Below are 23,273 nucleotides of genomic sequence, written 5' to 3'. Positions count from 1 at the left end.
CACGGAAGAGGAGACACATATCAGCGTATTTTCCCACGGCTGGTAAAATCTAACATTTAAGTACCAAACCCTCAAGTACATTTTTAAAAATGGAACAAAAGGTGTATATCAGAGCATCTAGCAAATAACTCACAGTGAAATTCAGGGAAAAAAAGTTGCCCTGCCTAGAGACGCCTAATATTACACCATTTCCAACAGTTATTCACTTAGAAAACAAATGGTTATTAGACTCCACTGTATTAAGTGGACACTCTAACAGCTGTTGCCATAGAAGCCTCTATTTAATGATTTCTAACGAGAAAACAGAAATTGTGGGCAAAATTGCTTAAGTTCTTAGATTCCCTTGGTTAAAAAGAAGTAAAATAGTCACAGTTAGGAAATTCAGTGATATTTCAGTCCCACTTGCTGCCGCAGAGAAAGGTCTCACTCAATGATAACTGAACAGGCTAAAAGAGTTATTGCACACGCAAAAGGTAAACATTTACTCATAGCAAAGATAAAAAACATGACAATGGGAAGGGTTCCAAGTCTGCTCACAAATGCGAAGTGAAATACGTCGGCACGGATATTGATGAAGACAAGTCATGATGTGTCATATACATACACTGGGTTGGATGATTTTATTTATACAGAATATGAATTGGCCTAATAGTCCACATGCAATCTTTCCTTTTAATATTTCTGTTCTCTAAATTGTTACTTTACTTTCCCGAAAGGCCATTCTGCTAAAGCCAGCTAATGAAGCATCCCTTATCTGCTTTATTTACCAGGAGTCCTGTTTTAAGACCATGTTTTGGGTATTAAAAAATAGTAACTGAAATCTCTCCCTCCTGGAATAATTCAGCTGTGATCAACTTGGCATTTTGCCTGTGCACCTCATCCTGGCAGCTCTTTACCTGGGTTGAGATCAGAGCGAGGGTCTGAGTTGAGGCTCCCAGGATGGCCCAGCACTCTCACCTGTCCTCCAACAGCGTCTCATATCCATTAAATTCCTACAAAACCCCCTTTCCTTCAACTGCATGGTGATCTTGTATTTCCCTATCGATTCCCAAATTTTGTTCTATTCTACCTCCTTGTCATCGATTCTTTTTTGACCTCACACTTAATTTTTCTCTCCTTTCACATATCACCAGCACAACTTTGGAATTCCATTCTGCTCGTGACTTCAAATCCAATGTACCAATTTTTTTTCGGTCTCTTGATATCTTATTTTGAAAGGCTGCAGTTCTCCTGACCACTTTTCTGATTCAGGCTCTTCCTCCACTTGTCTCCGGCAATTCAATCTCATGCCCACTTCTGTGATTTGCCTCTGCCTTGCAGGTTTGGACTCTCAGTCAGAAATACCTAATCCTCCCATTAAGCTGTGTGCGGTGTGAGCACCCCGTTTCAAGCAAACCGTGAAATCTGAAGACATTTTGAAGCTTATGGGATTTATCCACCCTCTTGACTTTCTCTGAAGACCTGCCAACCCTCCAGCTAGACTGCAGAGTCATGCTGCGGGCCGCCCTCACACATCTTTCAAAGGAATCCCACGAGAAACAGGGGTTCCTTGGTCTCATTATATTAGGATTTCAAGAAATCACAACGATAGGTGTCCATTTCCTATTTCAAAATGAGGACAGCTTTAAGGACAAATAAATGTACACAGCTTATATGTGAAATTTCTTCCTTACTCATTTTGCTTTAACTGTCAAAAAGTTGCAATTCAACTCCAAGGCTCCACGGCATATTTTTACTCCTAGTGACTATCAGGACTCACGCTCAGCATTTCCCATGTGCTAAGCACTGAAGTTTCACATGGATGATGTCATTTAATTCTCTCAGCAACCCCATGACCCATTTTATTGAGAAGATTTTGATCACTGGTGATAGGAATGAGTGAAACAATTCAATGGTAATTGATTTGCCATCAAGAATTGCTTCCAAGTCAGCACATTTACATAAAGGACTCTTGTCGGGGATCCCTGTTCGATGCTAGAATCACTCACCTGCACAGGGGCTCGCTGCAAAGCCCACCCTCTTCCGGGCTCTGTCAAAGATGACGTAGAAGCCCTCCATCACTGTGGCACCGATCACCAGTGCATTTGTGGATGGGGAAATGCCGAATCGGTAACATTCGTAATTCAGGCCGGCCCCCATCATGGGCTGAATATAAAGCTGTTTGTCGGAGAGAAGAGAGCAAACAAACAAGAAAAAGCACAAATCAGGCAATATCACAAAATTGCTGAGGTCACACGCATGCTCAGGACCCTCCCAGGTGCTGGGGGGAGTCACAGGGGAAGAAAGATGATCTCATCCTGCCATCCAGGAGGACAGAAGATCAAAAGCATGGTGATCAATATTATTGATCAGTGACAGCGCAGGTGACCCATATGCACCACCTGGAGTTACACACAGGTGCACACACCCAGAAGATATCTGTCCAACTGTCTGCTGATGAAAAGAGTCAAACTCTGTAAAATATTTTGAAGGGATTTATTCTGAGCCAAGTATGAGTGACCATGGCCCATGAGACAGCCTCAGGAGGTCCTGAGAACATGTGCCCGAGATGGTTAGGGCACAGCCTGGTTTTATACAATTTTGAGAGACATGAGACATCAATCAAATACTTTTAAGATGTCCATTGGTTTGGTTCAGAAAGGCAGGACAAGTCAAAGTGGGGCTTCCAGGCTAGAGGTAAATTTAAAAATTTTCTGGTTGATAATTGGTTAAGTTTATCTAACCTGGGATCAATAGAAAGGAAATGTTTGGATTAAGAGAAAGGATTGTGGAGACCAAAGTTTTATTGTGCAGAGGAAGCTTTTAGTTAGCAGGCTGTGAAGAAAAGAGGTTGTGAAATGTGTCTTACAGAATTTAAAAGGGTGCCTTCATATACACCATGGAATACTATGCAGCCATAAAAAAGGATGAGTTCATGTCCTTTGCAGGGACATGGATAAAGCTGAAAACCATCATTCTCAGCAAACTATCACAAGAACAGAAAACCAAACACCGCATGTTCTCACTCATAAGTGGGAGCTGAACAATGAGAACACATGGACATACGGAGGGGAACATCACACACCAGGGCCTGTTAGGGGGTGGGAGGCTAGGGAAGGGATAACATTAGGAGAAATACCTAATGCAGGTGACGGGTTGATGGGTGCAACAAATCACCATGCCACGTGTACACCTATGTAACAAACCTGCACATTCTGCACATGTACCCCAGAATTTAAAGTATATATGCATTTGAAAAAGAAAAAAAAAGGTTGCCTGACTCTTAGCTGATTATCTTCTAGATCTGGAAAGAATAAAACAAGGGAAAAGGGGATTCTCTATACGATGTAGATTTTTCTCACAAGAGACAACTCTGCAGGGCAATTTCAAAATATGAAAAGGAAATATATTTGGGGTTAAAATATTTTGATTTCTTCCCTTATTTGTCATGTGATGATGTTACGCCAGAGCCAGGCTGGAAAGCAGGCCATGTTATACAAGGTTAAATAAAACCCCTCTGGTGAAACTTTATGGTGTGTAGGGCAGACTCCCCAGGCCCCTTAGGTAGGAATTTTGGGCAAGAGAATTAAAAAAAAAGTCAAAGTTTAGTCCTCATGTCCGTCTGGCCATCTGGCTATCTGCCCAGCGGTTATCCGCTGAAGACTTCACATGGCTCAGATGCTGCCCTCTGCACCAGCACTACAATGGTGAATGACACACGGTCCCTGCTCCCTCGAGGCTTCCAATCTAGGGGGGACCAGGCAGTAACCATAGGGCGGGAAGTGCCCCCACAGACCCCCTCTGTGGGTACTGCTGACCACTAATCACTTCCTCCGTGTGGAAGCTTTCTTCACTTGGACTCTAAGAGGGCTGCATTCTTCTTCTCCCTAACTCCCTGGCTGCTCCTTCCCAGGCACTGTATTGGATTTCCTTCATCTTCCTCCCCTGCAAGCATCGGAGCACTCTCAGGCTCTGGCTTCCTCTCAATCTTCCCTCCTTGAGTGACCCATCTGGCCCCACCCCATGGCCCTAGGTCACCCCGTAATCTCGCCTGAGACTCCCAACTCCTCCTCTCCAGCCCAGACCTGGGCCACCATTGCCACATGCTTGTGTCCACCTGCCTGTCCACCTCTCAAATGGCATTTCCCGTGTAACCTGTGAAACCTGAATGCTGGCTGTTCCCCCCAAATCAGACCTCTCCCACAGTTCTCCGTCTCAGTAAATTCATGATTCACCCAGTTACTCAGGCCCTATAGTGCTGGGCCAGTCCTTTTCTCTCTTAGCCTGCATAGAGACTATAACCAGACCCTTCTGAGCCTTCCTGTGAAACCGAAGCGGAATCTAATCACTCCCTCGCCTGACTTAGGCCAAGTCCTCACCGTCCTCATCCCTCAGGATCCACTGCAATGGCTCCTAGCTGGCCCAGAGCCCATCATGCGCCCTTCGGACAGACAGAGTTTTAAAAGTAGGCAGCCTGATGGAGGCAGGACGATTTCCTCAGTGAAAAGAGGAAGAAGTAATCAACATCAGAGAGAAGACAGCATCTGTGGGTCAGAAGTTCTGCTGTTCAGGAGGGCCAGTTCCCACAGGTGCTGTGCAGTGTTAAATGAAGATGAGTTGGCCATTGATATCTCTGGAGCCAAGAGTACGTGGGGAAATGGGTCAAACCTTAACACAATCAGTGAGCAAATCAATATCCTATCAGCAGTAACAATTTCTTGGCTTTTGAATAGCAAATAATTCAAATGCAGGCAATTAGTATAGCAGCTGAGTATGACAAAATGCCACCTGTTTGGAGAAAAGCAAGAGTGCAAAATGAGTAAGAAAACAAAACTTCCTGTGAGTAATGATTAGCCTTAAAGGGCAGAGACAGGAAGAAAGACTTGGAGGAAAAAGGCAGACACACTAATACACAGAGTCCTGGGCCTTCCGGCTGTAGGGGGTTTGAGGGACTATGAGGGGTGATTTTGGAGGGAGCAGAAAAGACTGAGAGGAGACCAGCAGGGAGGGGCTGCCATGTGACCACACCAAAGAGCAGGTCAAGTAGGGACAAAGCAGAAGCTGTGAAGAAACCTTAGAGCTCCCCTGTGGGCTGGCAGCTGCTGTTTTATAACAGGCCACATAGGATTCAGCCCATGGGATTTTGGAAAACAGTGTTGGGTATAGACAAAGTTTAAAGTAATTGCTTTTGACTTGACTCTTTTCTGCAGGAGCAATCGTTTGCCCACTTATTAGGGCTCATGTTTGAGAGGTCCCAGGTAGGGCCCCATCCTAAAACTCTGAGGACAAGAACGCTGGCGGTTTCCCTTGGTGTTAGAAAGGCTGCTGGGCAGAGCCTTTCTGCTGGGAAACATGGAGCATGTGGGGTCTCACCAGGTGATCTTTCCCAGCTTCCTATTGGAGTCCCCTCCCAGAAAGGGAATGGAAAGCAAGTGGAATGTGATGCTGAGTAAGAAATCAGGAAAACAGGGGGGAAAGTGGATTTTTAAAAATCAAGAATCTGAACATGTCAAAGACAACCAAAAAATATCTACCATTATAGGTGAAAGCAATAATGAATTCTTATGCAGAGATGTGCAAATGAGATGAAATGCTCCCAAACCCCTCTCATTCTGCTCCTGAGCTTGCCCAGTGCTGGGTCCTAAAAGCTATTGAGGAAGGCAAGCAAGCCTTCCTGGCTGTGACCTGCCTGGACTGAGAGGTTTCCGCCTAACGCCTGCCTTCTCCTCCTGCTTCTTATGAGTCCTTGGTGCCTGACATTCATTCAGCAGTGCACACCTGGGTCCTCAAGCTGGGTTTTGACATTATTACACACCACACTGATGAAATAATGTCCACATTTTGCCGCTCTACTAGCCAAAATGTAATCATCAAGAGCACATGATTTTTTTTTTTTTTTTTTTTTTTTGAGATGGAGTCTCACACTGTCATCCAGGCTGGAGTGCAATGGCACAATCTCAGCTCACTGCAACCTCTGCCTCCCAGGTTGAAGCGATTCTCCTGCCTCAGCATCCCAGGTAGCTGGGATTACAGGTGCCTGCCACCAAGCCCAGCTAATTTTTTGTATTTTTAGTGAAGACTGGGTTTCAGTGTGTTGCCCAGGCTGGTCTCGAACTCCTGACCTCGTGATTCACCCTCCTTAGCCTCCCAAAGTGCTGGGATTACAGGCATGGGCCACTGCGCCCAGCCAAGAGCACATGATTTTAAAGATGATTTAAAGATGCTGAAGACATAGCATTGTAACATCACTCAGTGCAGCGCCATTCATCCAAGCATACTGCATTCTTCTGAAAATGTCTTTGGTAGGTATTATTGTTTCTCCTTTATAGTTAAAGAGACACAGGCAGGGTTAAATGCTTTGCTCAAAGTTACGGCGTGAGGGAAGGGCAGTGCTGAGCGTGTAACTCAAGCCTCTCCTGAGAGCGTGGTATCTCCTGTCGGCCTGAATTTCTCCTGAAGCTTTCAATCCTTTCCCCAAGATCTCTCCTTTTCTGGAAAGCACATCCCCACAATGTAAAGATGAAAATGGGAAAAGGCAGTAGTACCATTTACTTTTTTTCTCCTGAAATTACGCCTCCTTCTTTGTCCCTGCAGTCCAATTCCCTTTATCTCAAATTCATCAATTGCAACAAAGACACATTGATGTGTCCATTCCACAAACAGTTCTGATGTACTTTCCCTCCACTGCCTGGTGGCATTGGGGAAGGAAGGAAAATCTTTTACCCCCACAGCTCTCATCTTCAAGGAATTTATAATTAATTGAAAACGAAATAGAAGTTAAGAAAACAGAAGTCAAATGAAAAAGGCAACAGCATAAAACGTACCCTAAAGATAAGATTCCATGCCAGATGAGCAGACCAGAAAATATGCGTGCTGAGTGGGAGGTGCAACCTCACAAATGGGTTATTCTGCTCAGCATAGTTTCAACAAAAGCTGGGTTGTTTGAGTTGAGTCTTAAAGGATGGGAAGAATCTGGATATACGGGCAGAGTAAGGAAGGGAGGGCATTTCAGGCAGGGGGGTTGGTAGAACAAAGGTTAGGAGATGGTTGCAGGCGAGAGGCCTTGAGGGTCAGTGGCCACCCAGCAGAGGGTTGGGGTGCAGTGAAAACACTGGGGAACTAGGAGGGGTCTGGTGGGAGGCCATGGACGGCGATGCCAGGAGCGAGCCCTGAGCATTTAAATCATGGGGACGCACTGCTTACTCATAGCAGGGGAGGCTCGGGTGAAAGTGGTGGTCTAGGAAGATTGATCTGACAACAGTTTCAAAAAGAAGAGAGGGTGGGGGCTCGGGAGCACAGCAGCACTCTGCAGGTTACAGAAGTGCTGGTGAGAGCCACACGCATGAGGGCTCAGTAATGGAGGGGAGGAGGAAGAGGTGAGAAATGGGACTGAGGAAGACAGACGTGGTCCATTTCATTAGACGTGTAGGATAAAGAGGGAGTTAGTGGGTACTGGGAGTATAGGAAAAAAATGATGTCTTCATCTTGGGCAATCTAGTTTTTTTTGTTTTTTTTTTTTTCTGAGACAGAGTCTCACTCTGTCGCCAGGCTGGAGTGCAGTGGTGTGATCTCGGCTCACTGCGACCTCCGCCTCCCAGGTTCAAGCAATTCTCCTGCCTCAGCCTCCCGTGTAGCAGGGATTACAGGCATGCACCATCACGCCCGGCTAATTTTTGTATTTTTAGTAGAGACGGGGTTTTGCCATGTTGGCCAGGCTGGTCTCAAACTCCTGACCTCAGGTGATTTGCCTGCCTTGGCCTCCCAAAGTGCTGGGATTACAGGCATGAGCCACTGCACCCAGCCCACTTTTATTCTTTATACATAAACAGGAAAAATGGATAAGGGTGATGTGGTAGGTGTGACAAAAATGTCTCCAGGTCTTCCCTTTTCCTTGTAGCCACACCCTTGGCAATGTGGCTCCGTGGCTCCTCCCAGTGCGAGGGGCATCTTTTCCTCCATCCTCGGAATCTGGGCTAGCCTTGGGCTTGTTTGGGCAGCATCATGGAAGAGACAGTGGCCAGTTCTGGGCGGACAATTCAGGAGCCCCTGTGTGGTTCGTTTCTCTCTCCTAGGTCCCTGTTACCACATGTGACTCAGACACTGAATGGAGAGAAACGCATGGCTCTGTTCCTCCATCCACCTCGCCACCAGATATGTGAGTGAGACCATCCTACACCAGCCTGGGCGGAGGCCAACAGGGACCCAGCCAACCACCAGCTGAGCAGAGACACGTGAGTGAGCCTGGCCAAGGGACACCACCCTGCCTGGACTCAGGGGCAGTAATACGTGTGGCTGTCTTTTGCAGCATTATTATGGTGATAGAGATCTAATACAGGTGTGACATCTAATACACGTGTCATGCATGGAGTGCTTTCACTTTTGCATGATAAAAAGAGCAAAGCACAAATCCCATTTCGTACCTGAGGCAGGATTGTGATACGGAATGACCTGCTGGAGTTCTCGTCTCTCAAGTAGATGGAGATTTTAGGGAAGTAAGACCAAGGTGTTTCCGAATTCGTCCAGCACGCCAGCTGGGACCCAGTCCAGAAACCGTCAGAGAATTCTGGAATCTAGACAAAACAAGATCACATGAGAAACCATGACTAGTCTGGCACGTCAACAGGAAACAGCTCCAGGCTCTCCTAGCCACCTCGCCAGATGCCCACAGGGATAAACAATGTTTAATTTGGATGGAATAGCAGGGACATTAGTCCCCTGGAAGAGTGACAGTGATGACAAAATAATAATGATTAAAATTGTCAAGACACGAAGTACCTACTAGTACTAGTATCAGACACCTTTATAAGACCTTTGCAGCAATAGTTACTTCAATTCTCAACCAGCGTGATGGCATTATCCTCATCACTTTACAGATGAGGCAACCAAAGCACTAGAGGTGAAGTAACTTGCCCAAGGTCACACAGCAGAGGGCAGAGGCCCTTCAGAAGAGAGAAATCCTCATTGTGGCCCCCAAGGCCTTTCTGCTTTTCACTTGCCCTCTGAATTCCATGAGCCCAGCAAGTTGCCTCCTGGTACGAGCCTAGTATGGGCCCTCTGCTCTTTTGGGACATTTTTCTGCTCCTCCAGATCTCAGGTCAGATGCCGCTTCATCCAGGAAGTCCTCCCTGGCTTCCTCTTGTAACACTAGAACACCACCATGCCCCTCTCCTTCCTGGCCTTTCTCCTTGTGGCAGTTAACAATTTACACTGATTGGTGTGATACACTTCGGTCTCCTGCACTAGAATCCAAGTCTTCTCAGGACAGAGATCTGTGGCCTGGCCCCCACTGCAGCCCTAACACCTTGCACGCAGAAGAGACCTGGGAAATATTTGTGGAAAAAAGTAAATGGCATCCAGGGACAAAAAGGTGGCTGGCAACACAGGACATCCACCAGCACCTCTCACCAGGGAACCGGAAGGAAGGTATCATCTGCCCATATCCACTAGTTGCTGAGATGGCAAGTTAAGGACACCTGCGTGACCTCACAGGCAGGCTCCCGAGCAGTCTGCCCTGGGCCTGCCGGCTGCTGAGGAAGGATTGTGTCTGACGTGTCTATTGTAACATACCCAGGGCAGGGTCCCGCGTGGGGCACAGCAGGAAAGGGCCATGGCTGGGAGGAGGGGGTGTCTGTCCAGGGAGCTTCCCCAAGGAAGAAAGGCGTGAGCTGGGCTGGAGGGCCAAGCCAGCGCTGGGGAGGGGTGTGGTGGGGGTGCTGCAGAAGACGCTGCCATGGAATCTGCCCGCTGGACATGGCTGGTGCTGAAGACAGACAGGAATGGAAGATGAGGTGGGGAGGGAACGAGGGGTGCCACTGTGAAGGAATGCCAAGCCGCATTTCATCTGCAGAGGGCTGAGTTCTGCAGCACATTGATGTGGTTCATGTGTCCAAGTGTACATGTGGGGCTCATTAGTGCTGAGTCCCCTGAGCTCCAGGGGATGGGCCTGGGCTAGACACACACTCCAGAGGCACTGACAGGTGAGCAGGAGGTATCGATGAGGCTAAGGATGGGATCACGCAGGAGGGTGTGCAGCAAGAACAGGGGGCTCAGGCCAGAAAAAGAAGCTCCATGAGGAGGGGCACAGGGACAGGGAGAGTCCAAGGAGGGGGCAGAAGGGTCTTATAGAAGCCAAAGGGATAGTTAGAACAGAAGACAGGAATATGGGACAGAACGCTGCCAAGACCAGAACTGAAAACACACTTGGGTGCCCCTGGATGCATCTGCCGATGCCCACACACTGAATATTGGGGGTGGCACATGCCACGTAACCATGCGGACTGCAGACACCTGCCCTCCTCACCAGGGCGTGCAGCTGGGGAGAAAGCGCCCTGTGGTTGGTTCATCCCTCCCATGTTCTCCACTCAGACCATTTGTGATTGATTTGTGAAATTTCTAATGCTGGCATTAACGCATCTTTGCTTTGTAAAAAAGCGAAGTCTACTGAAGATGTGCATCACAGGGAGAGCCCCTTCTCAGACACGCTCATAAGAGGTGGGATGGTCATTTTGCTGGATTCGGCGAAGAGCTTTGGTGGCCAGGTCTGCAGCGGGACACAGGGCACAGAGCTCAGATGACAGCGCCATGACCAGCTCCAACAGCAGGTGGACAATGAGGCTCCGAGGGGCCACGTCACTGGCCTGGGTAGCTCACTTCAGATTTGGATGTGGGACTTACTGTCCGCAGAGCCATGGTCCTTAACTAAAAGTCTGGCAGCCTCCCTGGGGGTGAAGCCACGTGTCCTTCCTTGGGAGCCAGTTTCGACCCTCAGATCACAGAGTTTTAAAGTTAGAAGTCATCTTCAAGTGGGTATTATTTTGCATCTGGATTTACTCCTTGGAGAAGCGCTGGGCCTGAGCCACGCGGGCACTGCGGCAGGGTGGGAACGAGCCCAGGTCTCCGGGCCTCTGCACGGGCTGCACCCTGTACAATACTCCCTGCTTCAGGTTCATTTCTAAATACAGAACTCCAAACCTTTTATTTCTAGAATCCTGTCTGAACAATCCATGCCGGGGGACAGACCTCCACATTTTCGTTGTCTTTCACTCTCTGAAGCCAGCCCTCCCCTTAACCAGAAGGAAACCCACGCCAAGAGGGTTGGCTTACCGGAACTGGTAGATAAGAAAAACAAACACAACTTTTGGTCCAGAGACAGTAAGACAGACACACAATGTGGCCTTGTTATGCTTTCCCTGCCCAAGACAAACAACCTTCCCATGTTTCTCCCTCCTGACGTAGGCACCGACTGAAATCAGAGGATAATTTTAGACAAAGCAAGCAAATGTTGTGATCTCATTCCTTCTACCTCGTGGTTTTCGGCTCAGCACATGCCACGATGAGCTTGGGAGTGCGAGCGCCCCACAGCCCCGCCGCCCCACCTCTCACGGCACAGGGGCCTGGCAGGTCCACGACTCGCTGGATTTTCACACTGTGCTTCAAACACGTCCTCGGGATGGTGGTCAGACTTTTCCATTCAGGATATGAAGTTGGAAGATGCTCACGTTAATTCTGCTGAGGGCATTTTTACTATTTAAGAAATGAGGGTATCGCTCCTTATTTCAAGTAGGGTCTGATTTTCAGCAAGCGTTCTAAACTTAAGGCACTAAAAATGTTACCTGCCACTTTCTCTGATTCAGCAGATAGTGGGAAAGATGGAGACTCTGCCGTGGCTTCAGCTGCAGCTGCGCCAGGCGGCTGGCCGCCTTGAGACCTGCTGCTTCAAAAAGGGCCCGCGTCCTTTCCTGCTTATTCCCCCTCTGTGTCCGTTTCATCCACGTGCCGCTCTTCCCGCAGCAGTTACAGGTGTTTGAAGTTCAGGACAACCCAAAGCCCTCTCCCGCTTGTCACGCTTCTGCTATGAGCTGTAACAAGGCAACCACCATACGTGCTCCTGTCGGCCACTCTTTGAATTCAGCCATCACAGCAGAGTAGCGGGACAACCAGCGCCACGCCAGGGCTGCAGTACAGGCTTTGTGCAGGAAACACTTTCTGACGATCTCACAAGGAAGGCCCTGAGTGGACAGATGCTATGAGAACACTCAGGAAGCCAAAAGTCTTGTTCATCTCGCATCTAAACAAATAGCAGCAACGCCGTGGTTGCACGTTTAATGGAAGCTCCAAGCATCTACTAAACACCAAGCATTTGACCCAAAACTCACAACCACCCCTCAGTTGAGAATACGGAGGCTCTCAGAGGGTACAAAACCCCTTCCCAGGCATCCAGCTAAAAGTGGCAAAAACTAGACTAAATTTAATCCTATTTCATCCCCAAAGCTGTGCTGTATCCAATGTTTATTGCCCTGAACTGAGTGGAAAGTTGAGGTCACACCAGGAATACCATTAGCCAGGTCCCCAAAGGCATGTTGTCCACGATCATAATTTTAATTGTATTTCAGAGCATGGCCATAAAATAATTATTAGATTGGCTGATTGTTCTTTGTCTTCTGTGAAAAAATGGTATTCTTTTATACAAACAGAAGTTAAGATACTAGTGCAGGGATGAAGGCCAAAAAGGAGTAAAATTTTTGGTTTGTTTTGTTTTAAAGGCTATAAATGTATTATTGATTTATTGTTTATTCTAACATAGTTATATTACGAAGTATTGTTTTTCGCAGATTAAAAAAATACCATACCAACTGGACTATTATTTGAAATACTAGAGGGCATTGCACATTCAGATCCAAGTCCTCTGAGGTTCATGAAGGTATTATTTGCTAACATCAAAGAAGGGGATTGTGAAATTAACAAGTAATAGTTGAAACAAAACCTTTCAAAATATAAAGAGTTTAAATACATATAAAATATATTTACATATTCCACCTATACCATTACATATAAAGTATATAAATACACAATATGAAAATTTGAAATACATGGTGGAATAGTTCAGAGACGCTCAGAACACGCAGTGCTGCTCCTCAGCAGGTGACTGTAACTCAGCAACTCGGGGACCCGTGAGTGTCCCGAGGACTCACCAGAGATGCACGGGCCACAGCTTCCACCACTGCATCAAACACCTTCTGGGGCAGGCGCAGCAACGTGGTGCCACTGTCCACGATGGCCTTGTCCGCGTTATACTTGAACCGGGAGAGAAAGGGAAAGGTGCGTGAGTGACAGTGGCACTCCCCGCCCCGTGTGGCTCCAGCCGCCATCACCATCTGTCTGTTACACACAAATCCAGGAAGCCACACCAGTCGTCGCGGACTGGGTAGTTCATTTATGTTCTCAGAACTGGGGAACCAGGGGTCTTCCAACCAAACACGCTCACTTCAGAGACAAGGAAACGGGCCCAGGAAAGGGAGGGGACAAGGCCCAAATTAGCAAATCAATAGTCCTCCCAAGGCACAGCTCTTTCCTTACTCAGAGGTGCCCGGGTGAGTTCCTTCATTGAGGACCCCCCACTCCTGCCCCAGGGCAGAGGGAAGACCTATTTGTCTTTTGAGGCTGAAATATATTAAAAGCCACTTGTACGAACTATACACAAATCAACTCTCTATGACCTCACTAACGAAGAGAAGAAGGACGGACAATTTTTCAACAGACATCCCATATTTGCATTGGGAACAGAACCAGAGCCACAGTGCATCATAGACTGAGACACACACAGGCACTGCCAGCCCTGTCCCCACCTGCAACGTTCTTCATGTGGCAGAGGGAGGAGAATGGACACCAGTGGCCAACACCAGACGAGCCACCCCAACCACTACGGGCACAGCTGCGTGGGCAAGTCTACCCAGGGATGGAATGAGTCCTGGGCGACTTGATCCTCCTGCCTTAAGGCAAATCCATGAGTCGCATGACCAATACAGCAATCGGGTCAAAAGGAAATAAGGGAGAAGGGGTTCAGAATTTTAAGAAAATGAAATATACCAATGTATTAGTATTCTTCACAAATATTAAATTATTTTCAGTGTAAAAACAAACTTAATTTAAAATATAACTTAGCTTGTTCATAAAATTTTCAGTTTTTTAATATGTAAGAAAAGTAAATATGTAAAATATGCAAACTGAAATGTTGCGCTAAGATGTCTTGGGGTTTGTTGTTTGTTCTTTTGTGGGGTGGGTGCATATGGGGTGGGCAGGAAAGAACCTAGAATCTAAGAATCACACCTCCAAATACAGGCTTTTCCTCTCTAATACACACACACACACACACACACACACACACACACACACACACACACACAGAGGTTTTGTATTTTGTTTTACATTCGGGCATTTGATTCTACCACTGGGTTCTTAATTGACAAATAAGTGCCTCTTGACAATAAACACAGATTTGCAATCGTTTCTCAGAGGTGTCAGGCCTCTGAGCCCAAGCTACACCATCGTATCCCCTGTGACTGTGACCTGCACGTATATGTCCAGATGGCCCGAAGCAAGTGAAGAATCACAGAAGAAGTGAAAATGGCCGGTTCCTGCCTTAACTGATGACATTCCGCCACAAAAGAAGTGAAAATGGCCAGTCCCTGCCTTAACTGATGACATTACCTTGTGAAATTCCTTCTCCTGGCTCATTCTCCTCAAAGGCTCTCCCACTGAGCACCTTGTGACCCCCACCCTGGCCAGCCAGAGAGCAACCCCCTTTGATTGTAATTTTCCGCTACCTACCCAAATCTTATAAAATGGCCCCACCCCTATCTCCCTTCACTGACTCTCTTTTCAGACTCAGCCCGCCTGCACCCAGGTGAAATAAAAACCTTGTTGCTCACACAAAGCCTGCTTTGTGGTCTCTTCACATGGACACACGTGACAAGAGGTACCTGCATATATGAGAATTGATGTTGGGATGTGATGGGTAATACGAACAGAAGTGCTAATAGGTTGGAATATGATGAAATCCCCATGGTTTTTATAAAGCATTCTAAAAGTGCTATAGAAGACTGAGGCTCTCACAAGTCATCATAATAATGATGTTATAATGTGTCACGAACAAACCAAAACTCAGTGAGAAGGCATGAACATGGTCCTGAGGTTTGGTGTCAGAGCTCTGCATGTGGCCACTTTAGCACTACCAAGCCACACACATCTATACACCATGACTGTTTTTTAGGAAGAATTCGGTACTCTGGGGGCCAGGCTAGCTGTGAATGGAGGATAAAAAGCTGATGATCTTTTCGGTTTCATTTTGCTTAATTTTTGTCCCTCTCTGTCCTACACTGATTAAAAATCTGCTTATTTCAACCTCTTAAACTGAGCTTAGGGACCATCAGTCCAAGATGAACGAATGGTGAAAGGTGTAGCTCAGATAGTCCTCTTCACTCACCATTTAATGGTAATTTTGCCCTATGAAGATAAGTGGTTGGGAGGATGCAATATTTGGGGTGGGGAGGGAGGACAATTAATTGATTTCAACTTACTGTACAGCAAGTCCCTCCATCTTTTCATGTAATGAGCCTTTATCTTACGAGGTAATGTACCTTCTGTTGGCATCTACGGGTTCAGCTGGCATATTTAAGGGACCCAGACACACATAGAAAGACACAACAGAGACTGTAGCATAAATACCTCTCTGCAGTCCAGATTAAGGCTTTGGCCTCCGATTTCCAATTTCAGAATTTCTATCTGGTAGTACCACTCTTCCTTAATAGGGGTGTACCAGATGTCTCCTTTATACAAACTTGGTTCAATTCCACCCAGGACCTAGGACAGAAAATATTTTCAGGTATAAGAGAAAAAATACACAGACATATCAACAGGTTACACAGAGAAGCATGCACTTGTAAAGAGAAACTTCACTGCAGTCAGGGCTTCTACTTCGTGACGATGTCATGAAACAAATATCAATGCTTAAAAAATAAACAAGGAGCCAGGCGTGGTGGCTCACGCTTGTAATCCCAGCACTTCAGGAGGCTAAGGCAGATGGATCATGAAGTCAGGAGTTCGAGAACAGTCTGGCTAGCTGAAACCCCGTCTCTACTAAAAACACAAAAATTAGCCGGGCGAGGTGGCGCGCGCCTGTAGTCCCAGCTACTCAGGAGGCTGAGGCAGGAGAATCGCTTGAACAGGGAGGTGGAGGCTGCAGTGAGCTGAGATCGTGTCACTGCACTCCAGCCTGGGCGACAGAGCGAGGCTCCATCTAAAAAAATTATAATAAATAAAATAAAATAAAATAAAATAAAATAAACAAGGAATTTTATGGGTCCACATCTGCAAAGGTCAGATGGTATTAGGCCCTCATCTAATCAAGATGCTTTGGGGGTTTCTCTTATCCAAAGAAAGTACATGCAAGTTTAGCTTTACAATATTGAGATTTTTCCTTCAAAGAAATGCAATAAAACAGTTAACCACACTGACTGACAATTATTTAGTTCCTTGGAGATCAGAGAACAGAAGAACCAGCACTTCCCTGATCAAAGCTTCATCTTGCAAACTCATAAAACATTTCCTCATAAATCCTATGCTATCCTCTGCCTGGAAATGGTAGCAAATGAAAGTAGCTGAGGACCAGGGGTGCAGATCCTGCCTCTCATAGTCAGACAGCAAAGGGACTGGCAGCACTCTCTTCTAGTGCATTCTTCTGTCCCCTACTACTTTTGACATCTGGGTGCCGGGCCCTGGAGGGAAGCTCAGGCTCTAGCGCCTCCGTAGTGCTGATGGCTTTGGTTCTGTTTCAGTAGCAAACACTTGTGCTGTGGTGCATGTGTGCCTGTGTGTGTTGAGAGAGAGTGAGAGAAAAAGGATCTACAAGGGCCCCTGCTTCCCTGCCAAATTTATGAACTCTCCTTTGGCCCCCTACCCACAGTCATGGCCACTCACCACACCCCCCATCGCTCCTCACTTGTCCCTCCCCCACCCACAGAAAGCAGTGCCCTTCCAAGGGCTGTAAAGAAAAGTTTTAATGGAATTCGGAGAAGCGATGAGAATCATCCTTCCAGATGGCAGGATGACATAAAGGATTGCCTAATTTTAGCCATTTTTAAAAAGACCTACTACAAGGAGGATGAAAGTTTTACGGTACCTACGCACACCTACATGCCTAATATTTCTGCTCAGGTGTTTAATACAACAGAAAGAAACAGCCCATCCATCTGTGATTTTTCGCCCCTTTAAGACTAAAAGATACCCACAAGACTACCTCCGTTGGTCCCAGATCCAGCAACGGGCAATCCGGCTCCACACATCTGCATGGAGAAAACGTTGGGGATGTTTGCTTGTGTCACCAGGGAGTCGAAGAAGGTCTCCAGAGAACTTGATGGCTGCGGGAGGGCGACAGAGAGGGACACCTGCTTAGGACTCACAGTGTAGACATGGGTCACCCAGTGTAGACGCCACACACCACAGAAAACATTCCTGGTGTTTATACTCGATTTTTTCATGGTTCAACAATACACCAGCTTGTGATCGGGTCTAGGAATTCAGAAAGCCCCAGCAGAGCTTCCCACTGGTTGGCATTCTTCCTTTGGGCACGGCTCTGTTGTACAAATAAGATCGTATTTCTGGAAGCCATTCGACGCAGTCACATCTATCATCATGACTGCCTTGTGAGGGGGTGTGAGAAGCCGTGGAAGTGGGTTACCGTGGCAGGTGGTGGATCCTAATCTTAGGCACTTGAGAGTAAGGAGAGAAGAGTTTCTCTAAGAGCTGCCATGGCCGCAGACATTTTTGTTTGCCCGTCAGCCGCAGCTGTCCACCATGCAAATGAGAGGTGGCTGACCCAGGAGGACAGTATCCCCCGGGCCCCGGAGCCTGGGGCGAGGCTTAGCTCTGCCAGATGAACTCCGGCGGGAAAGAAGCAGGAAAGGCACAAATCTATACTCCAGGAGCATAAAAGCCTTCTTATTCCCCCAAGGCCAGATTTCAGAAGCCCTCATGTGCTCTTTGTATCCCTCACATCCAGCAAGACATACAGAGGATGCCCTCATTTCTCCAGAGAGACTCACAGGGAAGCAGGAAGGTCTGCAAACAGCTGTGAGGTGCGGGTGTGCCAGGGGTGCCGGCGGTCATGTAAGAAGTCAGTGATAGACCTGAGTTTAGATTTTGGCTTTGACAACTGGGAGACACTGGAGTTGGTGACCCTGAGTTGTTAGTTTTTGATGAAAACATAATTAACTATGGTAGCACGGATGCTACAGGCATCCCCTGGGTGCCCATGGTCATTCACAGGAATGATTATTTACTATCTGTGAGAGCTAAAACTGTGATTCCAGAGGGAGTGAGGGGGAACTCCACCGTGGAATAGATACAGATCTTCCCATTGGTGTAGTCCTTTTGTGTTTGACCTCCTACTTGTTTCATCTCAGCTTCTGCAGAATTCCGAGGCAGAATCTAGCACGATTTCCATATGCAATCTCTGTCAGAACATTTGTGGGCGTTTGGGTCAACCAGTGAGACAAAATCATCTCTTGGGATAACAGGGTGGGCCTGGGGGTGCCCCCAGCTGGTGTTCTACCCATCTTCTTGAGAGGCAGTAGAGCAAAGCACACACGAATGAGAGACCAGCTCTGCCACTTGCCAGCCGAGTGACTTGTTCCTTTGCTTCCTTCCCTGTGAAACAGGGATAAGGGCGGCTGCCTGGAGCCGCTCTGGGGCTTAGATGGGCCAATACCTATAAAGCACTTGGAGCGGCACCTGGCACACAGTGAAGGAGCTGCAATCATTCTGTCAAGTCCTTCACTAGGGCTGTGCCTCGGGATCCCTCTAGGGACTTAAAAGCATCCAGGTGCCCACAACCAACCCTGAGAGAACCTGATTCAGCAGCAGCAGGGCCCAGGCAGCTGTAGTGTTAGAAGCCCAGTAGGTGTCACTGACACAGCATTGACAGGAAGCCCCTGGAATGGACCAGGGGCCACCACACAAGCTGACCACTGCAGGGCGCTCAGCCCACCTGTCTCAGAGACCCCGGTGGGCAGTCCGCCCCACCCACCCTGCAGGCCCTGTCCCCAGCCACACTCTGCTTCCTGTGAGTCCTATTGCTCTCTCCTCAAACTCTGGAAATGGGGAGCCAATTGTCAGTCATCTTGGAATTTCATAAATGAAAAGATAAAATGTCACACGGAGAGTCGGAAGGTCTGAGCAAACCCAAAGGGGTCTGTTCTCACAGAAGCTTTACATATTATTCATTCCAGGCAATTTAGGTTTACTCTATCATCTTCCAAACAATTCGCATAAAACCAGTCATATACATCTTTCATTTCCAGTCACATACAGATAAAGCATTTTGAAAATGTATTTAGGAACGCAAGTTTTCATCCGTCTGCAATTCCCTATGACGCAGAGGACAAAAGGGTTCATGAGCCAGCCCTGGCTCTGCAGACAGTAAGAAGCTCCATGCTCTGACTTCAAAGGGGCAGCAGCTCACTGACCCTCAATCCCCACATCTTGAAAATGGGGAAAATAAGGCCAGGCACAGTGGCTCATGCCATAATCCCAACACTTTGAGAGGCTGATGTGAATGGATCACTTGAGCCCAGGAGTTTGAGACCAGCCTGGCCAACATAGTGAAACCTCATCTCTACCAAAAATACAAAACTTAGCCAGGCATTGTGGCGTGTGCCTGTGGTCCCAGCTACTTGGGAGGCTGAGGTTGGAGAATCACTTGAACCCAGGAGCCAGAGGTTGCAGTGAGCTGAGATTATACTGCTGCACTCCAGCCTTGGAAATAGAGTGAGATTCTCTCTCAAAAAAATAAAAAAGTAAAAAGAAAAAGAAAATGGGGAAAATACAACCTTTAAGAAAATGGGGAGAATACGACCTTACAAAGTATGCCTCACAGGGGAGACATGAGCACTGAGTGACCCACAGCTTATCTTGCATCTTCTCAGCCTAGGGCCTAATAGGCTCTCAGTAATTGTGATTCTGTCTCCTTGGAGGGGCCAAGGGTTGTAAAATTCCTCTTGCCCTCCCCACCCTACCCCATCTGCTCATGAACTTGAGCTGGAACAAATGCTCTTCCAGACAGGAAGATTATCCTCATGGGACAGTGGGGGCCTGTTGCTCCAGCAATCACTTCTGTTTCCTTCCACACGTAGCTCTGCTTCCAAGCCTAATGCTGAGCCAGGTGAGGCCAGGGCGTGGTGCCCAGGTACGGGGCCAGGAGAGCTGGTCTCCTTCTGCAGCTCTCGATGCATGCAAACCCATGTGGACTCCAGGAGCCCAGCACACACCCCTGGTGTCTACTCCCGCCTGACTTTGGCAATGCCTCCAGGTGGAAGTTCCTCTGCCTGCCTCCCTCCTCCTGCATACAGACATTATTTCCTTTGGGTACACCCCAAGTACAAATATTTGGGGAACATCCAATTCTGTCTTTCCCCATTTGGGGAGGCTCTGGCGACGGCAAGAGCAGGGCTCCACAATTCCTCCAGGGCTCACCACCACTGGGAAGGGCTAGCTCTCCCCAGGACATGCCTTCAGGCTGCCCATATTCCCGTGCTGGGTGTCTCCTCCGAGGTGTCCCCTGCAGAGCCAGGAAAACAGGCCACGTCCCAGCCTGGCGGAGGGCACCATCCCCTGCCTGCATTCCAGGGCCGCCCGCAGGCTCCATCTTCACGCAAACGTATGAATTTAATAAATGTGTTTTCTTTTAATCCTACCTTAGTAAAAACTCCTAAACACACACCACAATCTACATGATTCAAATTCTGTTAACATTTTAAACTATAAAACGAAAATAAAACAAAAAGTTAATGCTATTAGTCTCTCTTACAGCAAGGTTCCAAGAATCATGCTGTTTACCTTCAATTTAAAAAATGCTTGGAAATATAATTGTGTGAATGCTGGTCTGTTTCCACCACGTGGTTCCCACTGTCTCCGAGAACAGCCCAAGACTCATGTGTCAGCCCTTTAATGATTGATTTTCAGAATCTCGTCCTATTATTTGATTTCCTTAAATCCATGGATTAGCCTTACCTTGGCAAGCGTGGCATAAGCTAGGCCAAGTATTCCATTCCATTTAATCCCAGGCAAAAAGAAATTCTCTGATTCAAAAATAGTGGCAATGTTGACAAGAAAAGAACTATTGAAGCCTTTGGGGATGGTGACGAGGTCTTCTCCAACGAAGCCCGTCCAGCTTCCTTGTGTGTACTTCACCGTGACGTCAAAGCCCTTGGAGCGGTATGTGCTAGACCTGGAGAAAGAAAAGAAAAGCATGTTGTATTCATTTTATTTTATTTTGTTTTTATTTATTTATTTTTGAGACGGAGTCTTGCTCTGTCACCCAGGCTGGAGTGCAGTGGTGTGATCTCTGCTCACTGCAACCTCCGCCTCTCGGGTTCAAGCGATTCTCCTGCCTCAGCCTCCTGAGTAGCTGGGAATACAGGCACACATCACTACGCCCAGCTAATTTTTGTAATTTTAGTAGAGACGGGTCTTCACCATGTTGGCCAGGATGGTCTTGATCTCTTGACCTTGTGATCTGCCTGCCTCGGCCTCCCAAAGTGCTAGGATTACAGGCGTGAGCCACTGTGCCCGGCTAAGCCCCTTGTATTCTTTTATGTATCCATGTTCCCGAACCACGAAGATAAGGTTGCCATGTCCAAGGCAGCCATCTTAAACACAGAAAGTCTACTGTAAGCCTGTAAGCCATTCTTTATCATGAACAGCATCAATGTTAACAAAACGACAGCTTCCCCCAAAAACATAATTGTTGATGTTTTGGTAACAGTGTTTTCCATGTCATGTGGAAGGGATGCACTGGTGTAAACATGTGGCTTGAGTTTAATTTTTCCCTATACCCAAGTTAAACCCTATAAGTCAGGTGCTTTGCTTGGCCACTGTAGGACACGACCCTTTGAAGGACACAACCCAATCCGGGCACCTGCCTGGCCCTCCGACTTTGCAGGGCTGCTGCGCTGCTGCTCTGTGACACGGGTAGGGGCCGGCATCCCAGAGGGAGGCTCCACCAGCCTGTGCCCGCAGCAGCTGGGGTTCAGGTTCACACATACAACTCATGTGACAAATAATGACCAAGCCCTACCTGCTGAAGCCCAGGTCCTTTATGTCACAGGTCCTTCTCAAGGTTCTCCCCCAATGCCCCAAAGGTGATTATACTCACACCAAAATATGGGCAGTGACGCTAATGGCATGCCAGAACATGAATCACTGTGACATGACCGAGAGCCTGACACTCACATGGCCCTGGAGGTAAGAGCTACTGACGCAGAACGACAGTCACAAGATCAGAGGAAAGTCCTGCCCCCTCAGTTTATGCTGCAGTGAGGAGAGACAATGAATGCGGGAATGGTGGTTACGGGGGCGACAGCCACCCAGGGAACAAAGCGGGCAAGGGGACCTCAAGTGACCCAGCGGTTGGAGAGAACTCTTGGATCCGACCATGTCTGCATGAGACCTGAATGAAGACAGTGAGACCTGGGGCTCTCTAGGGGCAGAGCCTTGTGGAGAGAGGACAGCAGGTGTCATGGCCCTGGGGAGTCCCACCCTGCAAGGTCATTCCTATGCCCATTTGAGTTTGAAAATTGCTGGAATGTAGGAAGGAACCTAAGAAACATCTCTAGGCAAATGTCTGTGAACTCTCAAACCACGCTCCTTCCAAGAAAACGATCACAATCATAAGCTAAATATCAAATCACCCAGCAGATCATGCTAAAGGGATCCTGCTCGCCTGCAGGCTTGATTTCACTGTTTTAATAATCAGTCCGCGAACACTAACACATATTAATAAGTCTGTTGTGGGATTACATGAACTAGTGCAGTCTTGCTTAAGGTCAGTAAAGAAGTTTGGAGATGACATGATCATTCATTCATTCATTCATTTATTATTTCTTTTAAAGAAAAGGTCTTGCTCTGTCACCCAGGCTGGAGTGCCATAGCGCAATCATGGCTCACTGCAGCCTCGAACTCCTGGGCTCAGGAGATCCTCCCACCTCTGCCTGCTGAGTAACTGGGACTACAGGCGCACACCAGCAAGCTCAACTAATATTTTTCTTTATTTTTTTGCCGAGACAGGGTCTCATTATGTTGCCCGAGCTAGTCTCAACCTCCTGGGCTCAAGTAATCCTCCTGCCTTAGCCTCCCAAGATGCTGGGTTTACAGGCATGAGCCACCATATCTGGCCTTTTATTCATGAATTCATTCTTGGTATATCTCATAAGCGTTAAAAATGTTAACTATCTTTAATTCAGTAACTGCACTTCTGAGAATCTGACCCTAAAGAGACACCCAGGAAGCAGACAGAGGTTCATGTGCCAAGATGGTCGTGATGTTTTATGTATAACAGCAAACAGTTGGAAACCATCCAAATGCTCAGTAACAAGGAAACAGTTCAGTAAATTACAGCATATCCATATGATGCGCTATTATGTGCCAAGGAAAAAATGTTTCTTTTTCTAAGAAATTTTAAA

At 47.3% G+C, this 23,273-nt stretch overlaps 1 protein-coding gene across 1 annotated transcript in view; it reads right to left on the bottom strand.

Moving 5' to 3' along the window:
- BACE2 (beta-secretase 2) overlaps positions 1 to 23,273 on the bottom strand; it is a 107,487-nt gene that overhangs the window by 17,343 nt on the left and 66,871 nt on the right. The window contains exons 3-8 of the mRNA XM_030806172.1: positions 20,824 to 21,040; positions 17,046 to 17,174; positions 15,484 to 15,618; positions 12,951 to 13,052; positions 8,400 to 8,549; positions 1,989 to 2,157 (exon numbers count right to left, since the gene is read on the bottom strand). Of these exons, the coding sequence (XP_030662032.1) occupies positions 1,989 to 2,157; positions 8,400 to 8,549; positions 12,951 to 13,052; positions 15,484 to 15,618; positions 17,046 to 17,174; positions 20,824 to 21,040 (902 nt within the window). The remainder of the gene's footprint in view (positions 1 to 1,988; positions 2,158 to 8,399; positions 8,550 to 12,950; positions 13,053 to 15,483; positions 15,619 to 17,045; positions 17,175 to 20,823; positions 21,041 to 23,273) is intronic.

Source organism: Nomascus leucogenys, chromosome 25 (assembly GCF_006542625.1).
Source record: "Nomascus leucogenys isolate Asia chromosome 25, Asia_NLE_v1, whole genome shotgun sequence".
In the NCBI taxonomy this organism is placed as follows: domain Eukaryota; kingdom Metazoa; phylum Chordata; class Mammalia; order Primates; family Hylobatidae; genus Nomascus; species Nomascus leucogenys.
Note: the sequence above shows the minus strand (reverse complement) of the source record. Positions and strands in the feature narration are given on the sequence as shown.